The sequence below is a fragment of the Ursus maritimus genome, unplaced genomic scaffold (assembly GCF_017311325.1).
Source record: "Ursus maritimus isolate PB19 unplaced genomic scaffold, ASM1731132v1 scaffold_9, whole genome shotgun sequence".
NCBI classification, from domain to species: domain Eukaryota; kingdom Metazoa; phylum Chordata; class Mammalia; order Carnivora; family Ursidae; genus Ursus; species Ursus maritimus.
In genome coordinates, this window is record NW_024427107.1 from 48,436,945 (window position 1) to 48,454,077 (window position 17,133).

General features: G+C 44.6%; 1 protein-coding gene across 1 annotated transcript in view; it reads right to left on the minus strand.

The window, feature by feature from the left end:
* Window positions 1–15,851, minus strand: part of DPYS (dihydropyrimidinase) — a 76,321-nt gene extending 60,470 nt beyond the window's left edge. The window contains exons 1-2 of the mRNA XM_040626179.1: window positions 15,588–15,851; window positions 1,578–1,736 (exon numbers count right to left, since the gene is read on the minus strand). Coding sequence (XP_040482113.1) covers window positions 1,578–1,736; window positions 15,588–15,851 — 423 coding nt within the window. The remainder of the gene's footprint in view (window positions 1–1,577; window positions 1,737–15,587) is intronic.
* Window positions 15,852–17,133: the final 1,282 nt, after the last annotated feature.

Consider the following 17,133-nt stretch of genomic DNA (forward strand, 5'->3'; position numbering starts at 1 on the left):
GTGGCCTTATTTGGAAATGGAGGCATTGCCGATCACCTCGGTAAAGATGAGGTCGTCAGGGTGGGCCCCAATCCAAGATGACTGGGGTCTTTACAAAAAGGGGAAATTTGGACACAGACACGCACACCGGGGAATGCCATGCGAGGTGAAGGCAGAGGCTGGGGTGCCGCTTCTACAAATCAGGGAACACCCAAGATGACCAGCACACCACGAGAAGCCAGGGAGAGGCCTGCACCAGATTCTCCCTCACAGGTCCCGGAAGGAAGCAACCTGCCGAGATCTTGATCTCAAACTTCTAGTCTCCAGAGCTGTGAGACAACAGAGTTCTGTTGTGTAAGCCACTCGGTCTGTGTTTCTTTGTCACAGCAGACCTAGCAAACGAATACATTTTCTGCACATAATCTGTGCTCTAACAATTCCGCCAGGTAACCATTTGCATATTAAAGTATGAGAAACACTGGTACGGGCAAACATTGTCACCTTTGCTCTCTTATAAAATAAGAGTGGGAGGAAGGAAAGAGGGAGGGAAGGAGGAAAGGGGGGAGAAAGGAGGAAAGCAAGAAGATCCTAAAAGCAGAAAAGAGATTAGATGCATCACTTAGAATCGTGTTTTGGGAGAAAAATTAACTTTTGCTGTGGACTCTAAACCTTGCTATTATGTTTGCGGAACCATCTGTTAAAGATTAATTACTTGTTTTATATTAATTTGGTGCCTGAAGCCCAACTTCTAGGGGGAAGGGCGGACATAAGTTACGTGGTAACTTCAAATAAAGTCACCCTTGTGAACCCTTTCTGGCAAAAGGATTTCTGAATTAAGTCCAATGGGGAAAAACATGTTGGCAATTGAAATTCAAGTAAAAATTTCTTCCAAAGTACACATGCACGTTTTTTATGAGGAGAAATAAACATATTTTAACATCTCTCAAAACTATATTTCTATCTGAATTCTGTTGTCCTTTCGGCCATGGCCTAAATGATGAGCAGATAAGGAGGGCTGGTTTCAGCTCTGCCATGAGATGATCTGACCCCGTGTTGATATTAGAGAACAGACCAGGAGGGACGCTGGGTTAGGACACAGCTGGGAGGCAGCCTTCAAAACGGTCACGTTCCTGGTTTGTCCCTTCTTTGTTTTTTTCTCCAGATATTTAACATTTCTAATAAAAGTTCTACTCTGTGGGGAAATACTGCTTAAAAGAGCCTGGAGGTGCTAAAATTGATAAGTTCAGTACTTCTTAAAATTACAGCTAAAGATTTTACAATTCATGGATTACCTATTAGGAAAGGCTATTGTAAATGAGTATAAAGGATATATCCTATCATCTTTATATGCTTTAAAAATTTCTTTTAGTTTTTCAAGTTGATAACACTTCACAGGATTCCAAATTCCAAAGGTACAAAAGAATATGCAAGGAAAAGTCCTCCCTCTAATTCTGACTTCCAGTAACCCAGGAAGCAAGCGAAATCACCAATTTCTTATGTTTTGACATGACCAGTTTCTTGATCTTGCACAGAGCAAGGGCTAGGGGACTAAATGGAAGAAATACCACCCCCACCCCCCACCCCTACTGCTGGTTCACCTGGTCACTCCACCATGTCACCGCCACGTGAAGGCTGTAGTCGCAGCAGACTTTGGGGTCAGCCCAGCTTCGCCAGGTCTCGAAGGCCTGGAGGAGGGAAGCGCCCTTCTGAGGAATGGCAAAATCCATGATCATGGTGGTGCCTCCTGCCAGAGCAGCCTGGAATCACAAGAGGGTTTCAACAGGTTAGCCACCAATTTTCTAGCTGAGTCATTGATCTCCTTGAATGCTAGCATTTGCAAGCCCTTGGGCAAGCCTGAGGGGTCCAGGAAATTGCATAACTGCTACCTGTTTAAAAGACCCGGAGGGACATGGGGAGCCTGGGTGGCTCAGTTGGTGAAGTGGCTGCCTTCGGCTCAGGTCATGATCTCAGGGTTCTGGGATTGAGCCCCACTCCCATCCCCGCTCCTGCATGCATTCATTCTCTCCCTCTCTCACAAATAAATTAATAAAATCTTTAAAAATAAACAAACAAAAGACCCAGAGGGACATAAATAGACTTCCCATAAGTTAAAGTTGGAAGTACCAAAATTGCTAGAATTGCTTCTGAAAAATGACATGTCTGATGAACAGGAAATGGCTTTGGTCCAAACAATATGCTCGGACTGCAGGGAAAAACGGAGATGAAAAAATGGAGAAGACACAAAACTGTTTCTCCTCCAGAAAATTATATTGATTACTGTGAAATCTCATTTCATGAGAATGAGTCTTAGTGAATTTTATCTGCAACTGCCCAGGGCTCCATGCAGAACCTGGGAGACTCACATGGTGCCAGCTGCACCTTCATTCCCCCCAAACAACCGGGGCCTTTGTCTTTCCTTAACTCCCAATGCACCCCTCTAATCCATCCCCACTGTTCTGGTCTTAGTTCAACCTCTTGTCATTCTTCCCCTTGATCTCTGTATCTCAAGTTTTGCTTCCACTCCCTCCAATACGAACTCCTTGGGGCAAGTAGAAGCACACACATTCCAAAGCACAAAAGTGACCACTTGACTCCAAAGGTTAAAACTGAATGCTTCTCACCGCCTCCAGAATGAAGCTGAGTCTTCTTAACGTGGTCTACAAGGCCCCCCATGATCTTGCTCAGCTCACATTTTCCTTGGTATATTATAGTATGTTAACTTATGATTCATTTTAAAAGTAAGTTAAGCAAGTTCCTTAAGTGTCTTTGATGAACGACTGAAATTGATTTTACTGAAACTAAAATCACGAGGTGGTTAATGTGCTTTTAACTGTTGTGGTCAAACAAGGTAGGGGAGGAAAACAAACAGAGCACAGAGGGAGGCTCGAGCAGTCCTTAAGGGCACTGACCAAGGAGGCTGACTAACTCCAGGGCTGGAAGCTCAGATTCAGTGGTTACCGGCTGAGAAGCCACCAGCCCCTCTCCCAGGTCCCTCTGCCTGCACCCCCATCACCCTCCCTGAGAAGCCGCTCAGATACATGGAGTGATCCCATGTCCCACCTGGTTTACTAGCTCTATTTTTGCTTACTTCAATAGATTTTTATTTTTCCTAAGTCATTTGGCCCCATTCCAATTCTTTTTGCTCTCAAAAAACCTCACTTTTCGAACGGGATTCTATACTTTGTCTCTACCTTTAGATAACATTGCCTTATCCACGGCAAACAATACTTATTTGCATTTCTTAAGAAATCCCTATTGGTTCATTACAGTAATGACAATACTAGAAAAAAAAATCCTCAGGCTCTGTATTTTTATTTGAATGCAGATTAATCTTCCTGCCTTCTTCCTTCTTAAAGTGTCTTCCCAGTGCATCACAGACATCCCTTGAGGATGAAGGGCATTTTTCTAATAGCAAGTGCTGTTAATTAAAGTGTTAGAAGAAAGTACTTTTTTAGTGTCTACTGAACTATGAAATCAAGCTTAAGGAACTATTTTTTCCATTCTTTCCATATTAAAAGTCTTCCATATTCAGGATGTGGGCAAAGCAGACGCACTGCTGATGGAAATAAAAGAAGAGGGCGCAGCCACTTTGGAAAGCAGTTTTTCGGAAAGTTAAACCTGGAGTTACCGTGTATGAGCCAGCAAGTCTAATCCTCGGCATGTATCCCAGAGAAATGAAAACACGTCCACACAAAAACCTGTGCACCAGTATTCAGAGCAGCGTTATTCACGATAGTCCAAAAGTGGAAACAACCCCAATGTCCACGAACTGATGAATGGATAGCAAAATGCGGTAGAGGAACGCTATGGAATCTCATTCTCCATAAGGAGGAGACACTGGCGCACCCCGTGGCTGTACCCTGAGCACGGCACGCTAAGTGAAGAAGCCAGTCACAGAGGATCGCGCACTCTCTGATTCCACTTGTGTGAAATATCCAGAAGAGGCCAATCCATAGAGAAAGTGAGTAGGGCAGTGGTTGCCTCGGGCTGGAGGGGTTGAGTCACCGTGGCAGCTAAGGGGGCACCTCGTTTCTTTTTGGAGTGATAAAATGTTCTAACACTGATTGTGGTGATGGTTGCTGGTATACCTTAAATGGCTGGATTGTATTATATATGAAGTATATCTTAATGAAATTGTTACCAAAAAAAAAAAAAAATGTCTACCACATGTAAGCCATTACATGGAGTGCGAGGGGGTGGGAGTGCCCACAAATAATCAGACAAAGGTTCTCTGCGTGGGTGTCTATGGTCTGGAGGGGGAGATGGAAATATGAATAATTATAATAAAATAACCAGTTTGTAATAACAGGTAGCGAGCATGCTTCTACAAGAAGCAGTGGTCTAGAAATTGCTAAGGGGAGGTAAAAATTGCTAAGCTCCTTAGTAGAGGTCCAGGGAAAAGAGTACCAGGAATTCAGAGGAGGGAAGGATAAAAAGACCAGAGGAAGCGTGGACTTAAATGAGCATTAGGACACCCGCGTGAAGTTGCTAACAGGATAATGGTATCTCACTTGCAGGGAGGACTTCCTATGTGCCAGAAACTATTCTGATGTTCTCGATGGTTTACCTTTGTATTCATCCCACTCTGCAGATCTGCAGCAGTGAAGATTATTAGCCCCATTTGGGGGTTGAGGAAATCCAATGGCACTCGTAAATAACCTGACAAAGGCGGGATTGGAACGAGGTCACCAGGCTCCAGAGCCTGGGCTTTGACGAACAGCCAGCAGTACGGGGGTCACTTTGAGGAAGGGCCCATGCGGAAAAGCCAGCTGCTGGGCAGAAAGTGGTAAAGGGCAGAATTAGGACCTAGACTAGGGTTGATGCGAAGCACTGGTTGGTTCCAACAAGAGGAAGGCTGTGCTGTCAGCAGGGGCGCCAGGACTCTGTGAACAGATGCTGACTGGGATGAGTGAGGGCGGCAGATGAGGAGACAGAGGAGGGAGGCAGCTCTGGTGTGGAGGGGAGCGTGAGTGTGGTATGGAGCATCCTGAGTGTGGGGTGCCTGGGCACATGTCCACTCTGTGTTTGCACACAGAGAGAAACGCTGACCTGACACTGAGGAGCCATCAAGGGCTGGAGAAGGTTGTGGCAGTCACCTTGGAGAGGATGCCAGAGGGGTCCTGAGGATCCTCTCCTGGGCCGAAATGACCCCAGGACAGAGAAGGGAGACATGATAATATAAATCACAATGCATGCTCCAGAACATTCCAACACTTTGCAGGAAAGCAAAAATACCAAGCCAAGACAACCATTTACAGTGGCTGTTTCTGGGTGGCATGATGGCAGGTTAATTTCCCTCTAGTTAAATTGTATTTTTAATATTTGCTAACTTTTCTATAACAAAGCACAAGTTTTACAAGAAGAAAAAAAGGCTTTACAGATAGATGATCAAGAGGCATGCGTACACTATGTAAACATAGACTGTTGCTGGTCTTCTTCCTAGACTGCAGATGTGATGGTCAAAATGCCATTTTCTAAAACGACAGTAGATCAAAATTCCTGGGGCTAAAATTTGAAAGCTCCCAAATCAGGATTTATCACACCTGCTCCATCTCCCTAATTCCCAGGGAGCAGGAAAGGGAGAAGAGAACTGCCACTCACTCTCCTTTGTTTCTTCTTGCTCTGTTTCTCCTCCACACTCTTCCTCCCTCTCCTCCCCTCAACATGGGAACACATTTTGAGAAGCTCTACTGAATGGGAGGGGGTGTGGGCAGATGTATGGAAAACAAACCAGGCGGCATGTCCTGGCGATCAGCTGCCGGCCATGGTCTGTGCCCCAGCCTCCTCTGAACCTCCTTCCTCCCTCTCCCCTCCTGGTCTCCCTGGTTACGCAGGGTCCTTTCACTGCCCAAGGTTATCTCGAATCCTCGAATATCATTTCAAGACCTGAAATGTCCCCTTCCTTCCACTGGATCTGGGAAGCCACATGCTAGAGTGGCGGATCTGTAAACCCAAATAGAGTGTCAAGAAGATGTGTTCCTCCGAGGAGGTACTGACCTCTTCAAAGAAGAGCCTGTAAATGCCCAGGCCTGGGTTAAGCGTCCTATACACATTAGCTCAGTTAATGAAGCCTTGCTGCAGTCTGGAGAGGTACGAATGGTTTTCACTTTACAGCTGAGGATGTTGAGGCTCAGAGATGTCTAATGACTCTCCAAGATAACATGAAGGACCATACAACTCTGAGGGGTAAGTCTTCCTTTCAGCCTACTCTTCAACCCTACGCCGGCCATTTTTCCTCAGTCCCTCTTCCACGTCCTGGGATCTGATTTCCAGCCAGTTACCCCAGGTCATTGGTGAATCATTCCTTTAAGAGAGGTTGATAAAGTGAATCAACACCTAGGAAACCAAATGCCTTACAAAACAAAACAAGTCCCATCAGACTGTGAATTGGAAAGCCACAAATGAAATGTGGTTTTACATGGCTCGGTTGGTGTTCACCTCTGTGACAATCACTATTGAAATAACGTGTCCCTAGAAGATTACAAGGGCCCCTAGACTAGTGCTCCTTCACCTTCAAGCACCTATCAGCCCCGGAAGAATCTCCTTTATTTAACAAACCACCTGGGGGTGCCTGGGTGGCTCAGTCGTTAAGCGTCTGCCTTCCGCTCATGGCGAGATCCCAGCGTCCTGGGATCGAGCCCTGCATCGGGCTCCCTGCTCCACTGGGAGCCTGCTTCTTCCTGTCCCACTCCCACCGCTTGTGTTCCCTCTCTCGCTGGCTGTTTCTCTCTGTAAAATAAATAAATAAATGTCTTTAAAAAAAACCCCAAAACCCAACTGGTCAGAACATCACCTTCCTAACCCACCTCAGATATTTTCAGGATCTGTTTAATTGTTTTCTCATCAGACCCTTTCAGGTTCACTTTACAGATGTTCTTCAGGGTTTACCTAACGTTTGAGGAAAGAAAAGTGGTTAGGTAGGGGAGGGAGAACCAGGAAAGGGTGAACAATTCTCTCATATTTCTGGATGAACCGGAATATGTTTCCTTTGTTTTTACTGCTGATTGACTTCACTCCACTTTTATTTGTCAGATAGCCAAACAAAACGTATTTACCTTATCTAATCATGGTTCATAAATCAGTTCTTTCAGCTCCTAATTACTTTGGCTGTTCTCCCTTGAAAACCTTCCAATTTATCTAAAGCCTTCTTCTGGGGGGAAGAGAGCATGTGCTGTATCAGGTGCAAATGTGATAGAACATAAACTGAGATAAACGCCAAGCAACAGCAGGGCCCTAATATTACATAACACAAGATTCTATTTAAGAATGTGTTAGGTTGTAAATCGTTATTGAAAGCATCCCAAGCATGTCTTTCTTTTGATGGGGTCACCAAAATTTTCATTTCTAAGATCATCCTGGAACAAGTGACTCTGTCTCATTAAAATCAATCATAGGACCTGATTAATTTACTCAAGTAAAGCAGAAAGAAATCCCTTAGGGAGAAACCCCTGGACTGAATTCTCAGCTTTCTCATAGTCTCTAAGACTTATGAAAACAAACTTCATGATCCCGATTTATGTTCCAGCTCCAGAAGCATGTTTGGCTTTGTAAAGATGGCCTCCACATTGCCTGTCTCCTTGTGTCCCCAAGTCTGACACATTAGCGGCACCATCATCCATCCAGCTCTGCAAACCAGACTGAGGAGTCACCCTTGACATTTCTCTCTTCTTCTCAACATCCCCAGATCCAACCCACTGGCAAGCCCAGCTCTCTCCCAACCCCCGTGGGCTGCCTCCTACATATGCCATGAATCTCTCTCCTTCTGGCATCTTCACCTCTGCTGCCCAGCGCCATCTACATCCCCTGACTGGACTACAGCAGTAGCCTCCTCACGGGCACCTTGTCCCCAGGCATGCTTGCCACTGCCAATCTTATATTGATTTCCCTTTGCTCTTAGGATGGAGAAAAGACAATTCTTTCACATCCCAAAAGGCTGAACTTCAGCTGACTTTTCCACTTGCTCTTGAGTCACCTCCCTCCCAACCCACTCGCCCCACTCCAGTGACACCTTCCCTCCCTCTCCTTGGAGAGCTCTGAGCTCCTTTCTACCTCAGTGAGAGAGTTAAGAAGGCGCTTCCTCCTGCTCTTCCCTCCCAGACCCTCTTCTACTTGGTTCAGTGACTCTTAACCTTGGTTGCATACCAGCATCGTCTAGGGAAATTTATCCCAACCCTCAGAAATCCTGATTGGATGGACATAGTTTCATCTCTGTCTGTCCTGTGCCCATTACAGTGTCTGGTACGTAAATGTTCTTTAAATGTTTAAGAAAACCACAGTCCCAAGATGGAATCACTTATACAAGGCCAAGTCACCAAACCAGGGCTTAATACCTAACCAATTCGCAGTTTCAACTTCCCTCAGAAATAAATGTAGTCAGGAATTTTCTGGTCGTTACCAATGAGGTAATCTGTCACATGGGACCTCCCCATCCCCCAAAGTAAGATGAGGTAATCTGCATGGTAACACCCCATGCCCTTCCCCCTCAGGAAACTATTCATGAAACAATCCTTTCTTCTCTTTTGCTAATAACTTCCTTCCCCACTCTCCTTCCTATAAAAACCTTCCATTTTGTAAACTCCTTGGAACTTCTTTCTATTTGCCAGATGGGATGCTGACTGATTTATGAATCACTTAATAAAGACAATTAGATCTTCAAATTCACTCAGTTGAATTTTTGTTCTTTAAAAGGAGAAAAAAAGTGAGGGATCAATGAATTTCCCCCAATACCTATGAGATGGAATAATTTTGATGGTTCACTTTTCCAATAGCAAAATGAGAAAGCAGTATAAGTTACATGTTAATGTGACATTTCATTTTAGCCCTGGCCATGTAATTTTCTGGTTCCTTCTAGAAAAATGTTAATGTGGAATGTATACTCTGAGCGCTTAGGAAAGCTAAATACTCAGTTTTGTCCAAAGCCTATCCCCTAATCAGTGTTAACTAGGGTTGTTAATGTAACAGATTGGAATCCATATTTGCCTCAAATGGTTTTTTGTTTAAAAAAAAAAAAAGATTGCATTTTGTTTTACTTTAAACTAACTTTTAAGGTCTTTGTTTTTATGTGTGAACAGATCCTCAGGGTTCAGGAACTCATGACTACCATGATAACAACTTCTCTGTTATACACAATAAAACATAACTGAAGAATTGAAGAGTCCTCCTTCAATTTGTTACTTGACAGTAATAGAAAGAGCACAAAGTGTAAGCGAACAGTAGACTCTGGGTAATTGCTCACTTAGCAGCTAAATAATTTGCTCAGAAACATAGCTTGTGATGCAGCAAGCCATTAGGACAGGCGAGCTTGCAAAAGGGAAAACGCCAGACCTTAAGTTTTCACTCAAAAATAGTTACCATCATTAAAGTTAAGCCCACAAGTCCAAAAGTCTAATGTATATAATTCATTATTAGGGCCAACATAAATTAGAGCCCCACGTTTCTCTAGCGGGTCTGCCACTGGAAACAAAGACAACCATGGTTTTCATCTCTATGAGCGCAACCACAGTGCCTGCCACCTAGTGCGTTACCAAGAAATATTTGTTGACTGAAATAATATCACCTAACCATCAACTTGAAAAGTCCTTAGTTTAGGATTATTCCATATTAGATGGCAGTGACAAGGTGCAGAGCATGCCACTGTGGCATAAGAATCATGTCGAGCTGAAGGTATTTAAGAATAGGTGTGTGTGTGTGTGTGTGTGTGTGTGTAAACTCCCTTAGCTGCCTAAAAGCATCCCAAAAGAATTCAACTGTAATAAATCCCCTTCTAGGAAGTGTCACCACCAGGAAATTGACTCTTACCACCTGAGACTAGAAACCTGTACCATGCCTCAACAGACCTTTGTCACAAACTTTCATGTCTCCCACCTATTCTCTTAAAAGCCCATCTGTCTTCCCTAAAAGTCATTTGTTTTCCCATAAGTGCCCTCTCTACTCCCTCTCTTCTCTTATTAAAGGTCATTTATTTTCCCATACGTGCTCTTCTCCCCCTACCTCTCCCCTGTTAAGGCGGCATATACACCCCAAATTTTAATTGCTTCTTGAGTCACATTTTTCTGTGAACTCGAAGGTGTGCGAAATTTAGAGACCTGTCTCTTCTCTTGTTAATCTATCTTCTGTCAGTTAATTTGCATGCCTCAGGAACTAAACCTAAGAGGTTATAGGAAAACTTTTTCTTCTCGACAGTAGCATTATGAAAACTCTGATTTCTACACTACCTTTGCTGGACACTAAAAACACATGGTCCAGGCAAATGAGGGAGGAAAGAAGCAGTGGAACTTAAAAGCATAGAGAACTTAAGTACGAAAACTGAAAGAAGATGTCCTAGATTCTGTAAAGTTCAGTGAAAGAATTCCTAACACACAACACTCTCAGTAGGGCCCCATTCAACATCAAGTTGCTTCAAATTAATCTTGAGATTTTTTTTTTCTTCCTCTGATTAGTGCAAAGATTAACTCTGTAATCAGTAAAGAGCTACTCAAGGAAATCACAGAATTATAAACTCTTAGAGCTGGAATAGGCAAACTACTAGCACAACAAGAACATTCAAAACTCAGCTTCACCAGCAATGAAAGAAATGCTTGTTTAAAAACATTAAGAAATTCTATGTTTTTCCAATTAAATTGGCATTGATTTTTTTAAGGCAGTAGCTACAATTAGCTAGGATTCAGTGAAATGCGGATTATAATATATTGCTCATGGGAGCACAAATGAAGAGTGAGCTGAACATATGTATTAAACTCCTTTAAGACCGATCCAATATTCTTTGGTCCAGTCATTTCACTCTAAGGGGTGATTTCTAAGTCAATTATCAAGAATCTGTGCAATGATTTCTGTCCCAACATTGTTATACCAGCAAAAAAAACCCTGGAAACCACCAAAATGTCCACCACCGAGAAGATGGGAGGGGAGATATGAACAATCTGTGAGACAGGATGAAACAAGGGCGGCGCATTGGGAAGAAAGGATGAATCTGGTTTAGAACACGCTGAGTTCAAAGCACTTGTGGGACATCCAGGTTGTGATATCCTCAAACAGGCAGAATAGAAGCCTAATGCCCAGAGACACCAAGACTAGAGAGAAAGCTCTGAGACTCAGCCTCAGTGAGGCTAACAGGGCCATGGAAATCACGTTCTCCAATGATAGTCAAAGTCCCGGACAAATGTGTGATGAACAAGGCTGTCTCTAAAGAGTATGCAAAATTATTAGAAAATGTTTACATGCCCCCCCCAATGAAAAGTGTGAAAATACAGGAAGCAAAATGTTAAAATCATAGGTGAATTAAATATTATTTTCTTCACACTCAACTGTATTTTCCTTTTTTAAAAAGCAAACTAATATATATTGAGCAACTATAATGCTCCAGCATTTTCCTGTAGGTCTGGATAATGAATAATATATATTGTTTCCATTACTTCCAACATTTTTTTTTAAATTGAAGTTGTTCTTCTGACCGATGCATCCTCATACAGACAAGATAATGTTAACAACCCTGAGAGAAGAAATGACTTGCCCAAGGTCACACAGTCAGCCCACGCAGCCTCTGAAACCCCGCCCAGAGCTCTTGCAAGCAACAGAAAAAGGGACTTGGCTTGCGACCAAGTCTTCTGAAGCACAGTTCTCCTACAAGGTGAAGAAATTCTATAAATACACCGCAAACGCATGCTTAATCACATACCTTCCACTGCCTTATTATAAGTAATCAGCTTGATGGCACTTTACCAAAAAGTTCCAGAGTAAAGTATAATTTCCTTTCTTGATAATTTTGAAGACTTTTTGTCCTATACACAAAAAAGTGTTCTGCGTGTTTTCCCAATTAAAAAAAAAAAAAGATCCTTCCTCTAGCAACTGATGCTGCCAGATTTTTAATGTGAGTCCACCTACTCTAAGCTGCATATATTCTGAATATTAATCAATATATATTTGAAAACTAGCCACGCTTTTGTAAATTACTCTCTTATCACAGGATGTAGTAAAAGCAAACTCGTAATTCCTTCAACTTTATCTAATTCACAATATCCATTTGAATAAAAAATCCCATTGTTTTTCCTCGTGGATATTGAATTATTGGAAGACGACTGTACATCTAGTATAGACCAACAACATGAAATATGATTTCTTTAAAGCAGAACATTATTTCTATTACATCGGATAGAAAGCTTTTACCTGTAATTAAGGAAGTCAATTATAGGCTTTAACCCAACTTCTGACATAAATTAGATTTACAAAATATGTAACCTTTGGTTCACTTATATTTCATTTTTTAAACTGGGCCACATCACAATCTGGTGATCAATAAACAGAATACCACAAACACCATCCCTTCTACGTGTCAGATATTATAAATGATCAGCCCGGGGCGTGCAGAAAGCAAACGTTTACAGCCCATCTCCTGAAAGCATCATACATCATTCTTCCTTTATAGCTTTCTGTACGTAAGGTACCCATTTCTGTATCCTTAGAGATGATGTGGCCATAAATGCACGTACAAATGCCTCACAAACCTAACGCCTGAGATGTGTATTTATTTCGATAACCTTACCTGCCTCTAGCTTTGGGAAGGTGAAGGGCTACTGTATTTCTTAAGGATGACTTTGCTCAATTTTGCAACTTACCCGGCGTTTTCATCCCATCATCCGCCAGTGGGACAAATCTAAACATGACCTGTTTTTCCAATAGTTTCAGAAAGGAAGAGAGCCTAGTAGGTAAGAACTAGCAACAGCGGGCAGTAAGGAATCTGAAGAGCCGCTTGGTCACTTACTGGTGTGTGACCTTGGGCAAGTGACTTAAATTTCAGTTTCCTCAACAGCAAAAGGAGATAATGACACCTAGAGTGTCCGCAGATGAACAGCTTAGCACTGTGCCCAGCACTCTGAGTGATGGATAAAATAAATGTTACTTTAACGGAATTAATAAGATGTTTTCAATGTAATGTAATTACAGTGAAATTACTAAGATGTTTTCAATGAAGATGTAATAGACAGCAGGATCAGCATCTACGAAAGACCTTTGTTCCTATTTCCCCAAACCAGAAACTCCACCAACATTGCCTTGGGGATTATTGTGAAGACTTTATAAAAGGGGACAAGGTGACTCCATAATGTTCCTTTCAGAACTCAGGCCAATACTTCAATGCTCATGTTTATCTATATTCACCCATCTGGTTCCCTTTTATGGAGTCGCCTCTGTTTCTGGGTGCAGGAGAGGTTATCTCCTGGGATCCAACTAGTTTTGAAGTAGACTTTTGTAACTTAGTGTCTTTGTGAGTACTGTTCAACACTGAGCCTTTGCTAAATCTTTGACCTTAACATCTCTGACTATATTGTTTAATTAAGACCATTCTGTTTAATTAAGATCCTAAGCTCATGAAGGACATGTTTTTTGCTTAATAGTCTGACAAACTTTAAGTATGGAAATACCTAGAGAATCCGCTGGTGGATAAACTCTTTCAAATGCTGATGACTATACTAAGATAATAGGCTCCAAAGACCTGCCTTCTCACTGTAGAATTGTAAATCTCTCCATGCTAGGAATCCCTGAATGGCCAGAGAACAACAGATAGTCAGAAGACTAAGACCCACCTGTCGGGGCCTTGGGGCACGCACAGATAATCCTGAGAAAGGGAAGTAACGTTCCTCCTCTAGAGCGTTCCAACCCGCCTCCTGGCTGCATCTCTGGAACCTTGTAAGAAAAGGGGAGATGCGGAGGGGAAATGATGCTAGTGGGCCTGGCAACTGATGGTCAGAGGGAGCAGCTTGGCACCTGGCAAAGGGGGGTGTCAATGGAATGCCTCGCCATCAGCAAAGCACTTTGTTAGTGATGAGCCCGTGACAACAAAGTGTGTGTACTGTAACTGACAGGTTACAAAATTTTATATACAGGTATACACACACACTCATACATGCATGCATAATATGATCTCAATTATGTAAAATAAAGCATATTAGAAAGCATAAAAGCAATATACCAAAACAGTCGTCATGGAGTTAAGAGATTATGGGTACTATTTTTTTTCCAATTTTGTACAATCATGTATTGCTTTTACATCCCAAAATTTTACTTAAAATGTAAAAAATAAGTTCATTAAATTTTAGGAAATTTTACTTTCTAACAAAAGGGCAAAACGAACATTCGGTTTTCTCGACAGATAATGGTATGTCCTACAAAAGACTTTGATCGATGCCCTGATGGTAAAGGTTAATAATTAGTAACTAGGAGTAAACTTTCCAAATCTTGATGTGAGCAGCCGGCCCCAGACCCTTCTCTCTGGGTCAAATGGTTCTTTTTTCTATTAAACATTCTACTCAAGCTTAGATGACTGAGAAATGTGGAGGGGTGTGTGTAGAGATAATAAAACTATTTGAGAGAACTTAGCAAGGTAAACGAACTATTGTCGGAACTGCTTTGAAAGCTTGCACAACTGAGTAGCCCGACCTGTTTCACACCCAAGCGTTTAAAGCCTTAAGCATATCAATATTTTCACTCTGGAAAGAGCCATTTTTCTCCCTGCAGCCCCAAAACAAAAGCCTCAAGGAGGGTGAGGGCTGGGCTTTAGCCAAAGTGCTGAGTGGGGTGGTTTTTTGTTTTTTTTTTTTTAAGATTTTATTTATTTATTTGACAGAGAGAGACAGCCAGTGAGAGAGGGAACACAAGCAGGGGGAGTGGGAGAGGAAGAAGCAAGCTCCCAGCAGAGGAGCCTGATGTGGGGCTCGATCCCAGGACTCTGGGATCATGCCCTGAGCCGAAGGCAGACGCTTAATGACTGAGCCACCCAGGCGCCCCCTGAGTGGGGTTTTAACTCTGTGTAGCTGTAAGGCCGCCCAGGTCATCTCCAGATCTTGTTCTCAGGAGCTTTAGAGAAACTTTTAAGGTTCTTTTATTGACCAGAGCCTCCAGGCCTTTCTGTCTAAAGAAACCCAAGCGTCTCCCACCTGGGTTTGGTGATCTGCTACTCCCGCACCATCAGCCAGGCTGCCGCTGCTCCAGCAGCAACGATCAGACCCCTATCTGAAGTCCCCTGGACAAGCCGCTTAAGAAGAGACGGGGCCAGGTGGCCTGGGGGCCAGCGGGTGCTGGGAGACCATTCCGGAATATTTCTCTTCTCAGTTCTTGTCAGGGCTGTGTCTTTTCTACCGGGGGGTGGAGGCAAACACTGTGGACACGGTGGGCTTCCAGCGTGCCCAGACCCGTCATCCTCCGGGCACACTAGGGGAACGGATTTTTCATTTGGTTTTGGCTGGGGACGGAACAGCGGGAGAAAACGGCTGCGAGCACCCACTAAAAAAAGATTCTACAGATACCACGAGAAGACGTGTGGACCTCCACAGAATACCAGTGTCCACGGGGAGGGGAGTGTGGGGGAGTACAGAGCGCAGAGAAACCAGGGTGGGGGGGCAGGTGGCCTTAAACTTGTCGAATTACCTAAGGGAGGAGGAGAGGGCGTCGGGCTCGGCCCGAGCTCGGCTCACGGCGCGAGAAGGGGCGTCCAGAAGAAGGGCGCGCGCGGGGAAGGGTCACGCCCGGCTCCACAGCCGCTCGGCCGCGGCGGCCGCGGGGGGAGGCCCGAGAGCTCGGCGGGGCGCCCGGGCTGGAGGGCGCGGCGGCGCGGGTACCTTGGTGCCCTGGTGGAAGTCGTCCACGGACCGCGAGCCCATGAAGGGGAACTGCATGTGCGTGTGCGTGTCGATGCCGCCGGGCAGGACCAGCTTGCCGGCGGCGTCGAGGACCCGCAGGCCGGCGGGCGCGCTCCCGGAGGGCAGCAGGTCGCGCCCGAGCGCCCGCACCACGCCGTCCTCCACCAGCACGTCGGCCACCTGCGAGAGGTCGTCGTTGACCACGCGCCCGCCGCGGATCAGCAGCCGCGACGGCGCCGCCATGGCGCGGGCGGCCTCCTGCACGGTCCCCGAGGACGGCGGCAGCCTCGGCTCCCGCTCCGAAGCGCGGGCGAGCGCGCAGCCCAGGCGCCGGGGCCGGTGTCTGGACGGGCCGCGCGGGCGGACTCCTCCCCGGAGGGCTGGGCTGGCGCCGGCCGCTGGAACGGGCCGGCTGTGCGCCGCTCCCGCCCCGGGGTCGGTCCCCCGGAGCCTAGCTGTCGTGGGAGGGCAAAGTCTTGCAGTTTTAAACATCTGTTTTCCTTTATGAGAAAAGGCACTTGGGGGAGATACACCTTATCCCTTCCCTTGAAGACGAACGGGACACACACACACACACACACACACACACACACACACTCACTCACTCATTCACTCAGAGGGAGAAACACCTGCATCAACAATGATAATACCCACGCCAGGAAAAACCACTTGATCTGGATTTCCTTGTAAAAATATTCTTTATATGAGGAGTGAATCACCTCACAGTCCCAGTAATTGGCAGACACAGAGTGAAAGTTCAGAGTGAAATACTTAATCTATTTGAAACCAAAGCGGTTTGGTATCAACTCTTCTCCAGAATGATGCAGTACAGACCAGCAAAGTTTCCATGGAAAACAGCAGGTAATGTAACTCTAAAGATCTGGGTTTTTCCTCAGGTTTTACCAAAGAAACTTATTTAACACATACTGGCTTTGTAAGGACTGACCGCTGGGACAGGGGAAGGGGGGGTGGGTTAGATAGAGGGGTAAGTGATAAAGATAAATGACATTCTCGTCCTCAAGGAGCCAAGAGCCAATGGTGACACACACAGACATTTTGATATGTGACCAAATATATAAAACAGAAAATTCTACCTTTGAGAGAGGATAAAGATAAGAGTTTAGAGGAAAGGGAGAGTGGACTTCGTCTTGAAGAAAATTAGGTATAGAAGATTCACAAAGAGGGGGCGCCTGGGTGGCACAGCGGTTGAGGGTCTGCCTTCGCTCAGGGCGTGATCCCGGCATTATGGGATGGAGCCCCACATCAGGCTCCTCCGCTATGAGCCTGCTTCTTCCTCTCCCACTCCCCCTGCTTGTGTTCCCTCTCTCGCTGGCTGTCTCTATCTCTGTCAAATAAATAAATAAAATCTTAAAAAAAAAAAAAAAGATTCACAAAGAGATATTTGAACCAGGACATGGAGAACATGGACATAAAGAGATGAGGGGTGGGAAGCGGAATGACATTCTAGGTTGTGGGAACAGAGTATGTAAAGGCTTGGGGAGGTGATGTCAAGTCAAGTCTGATA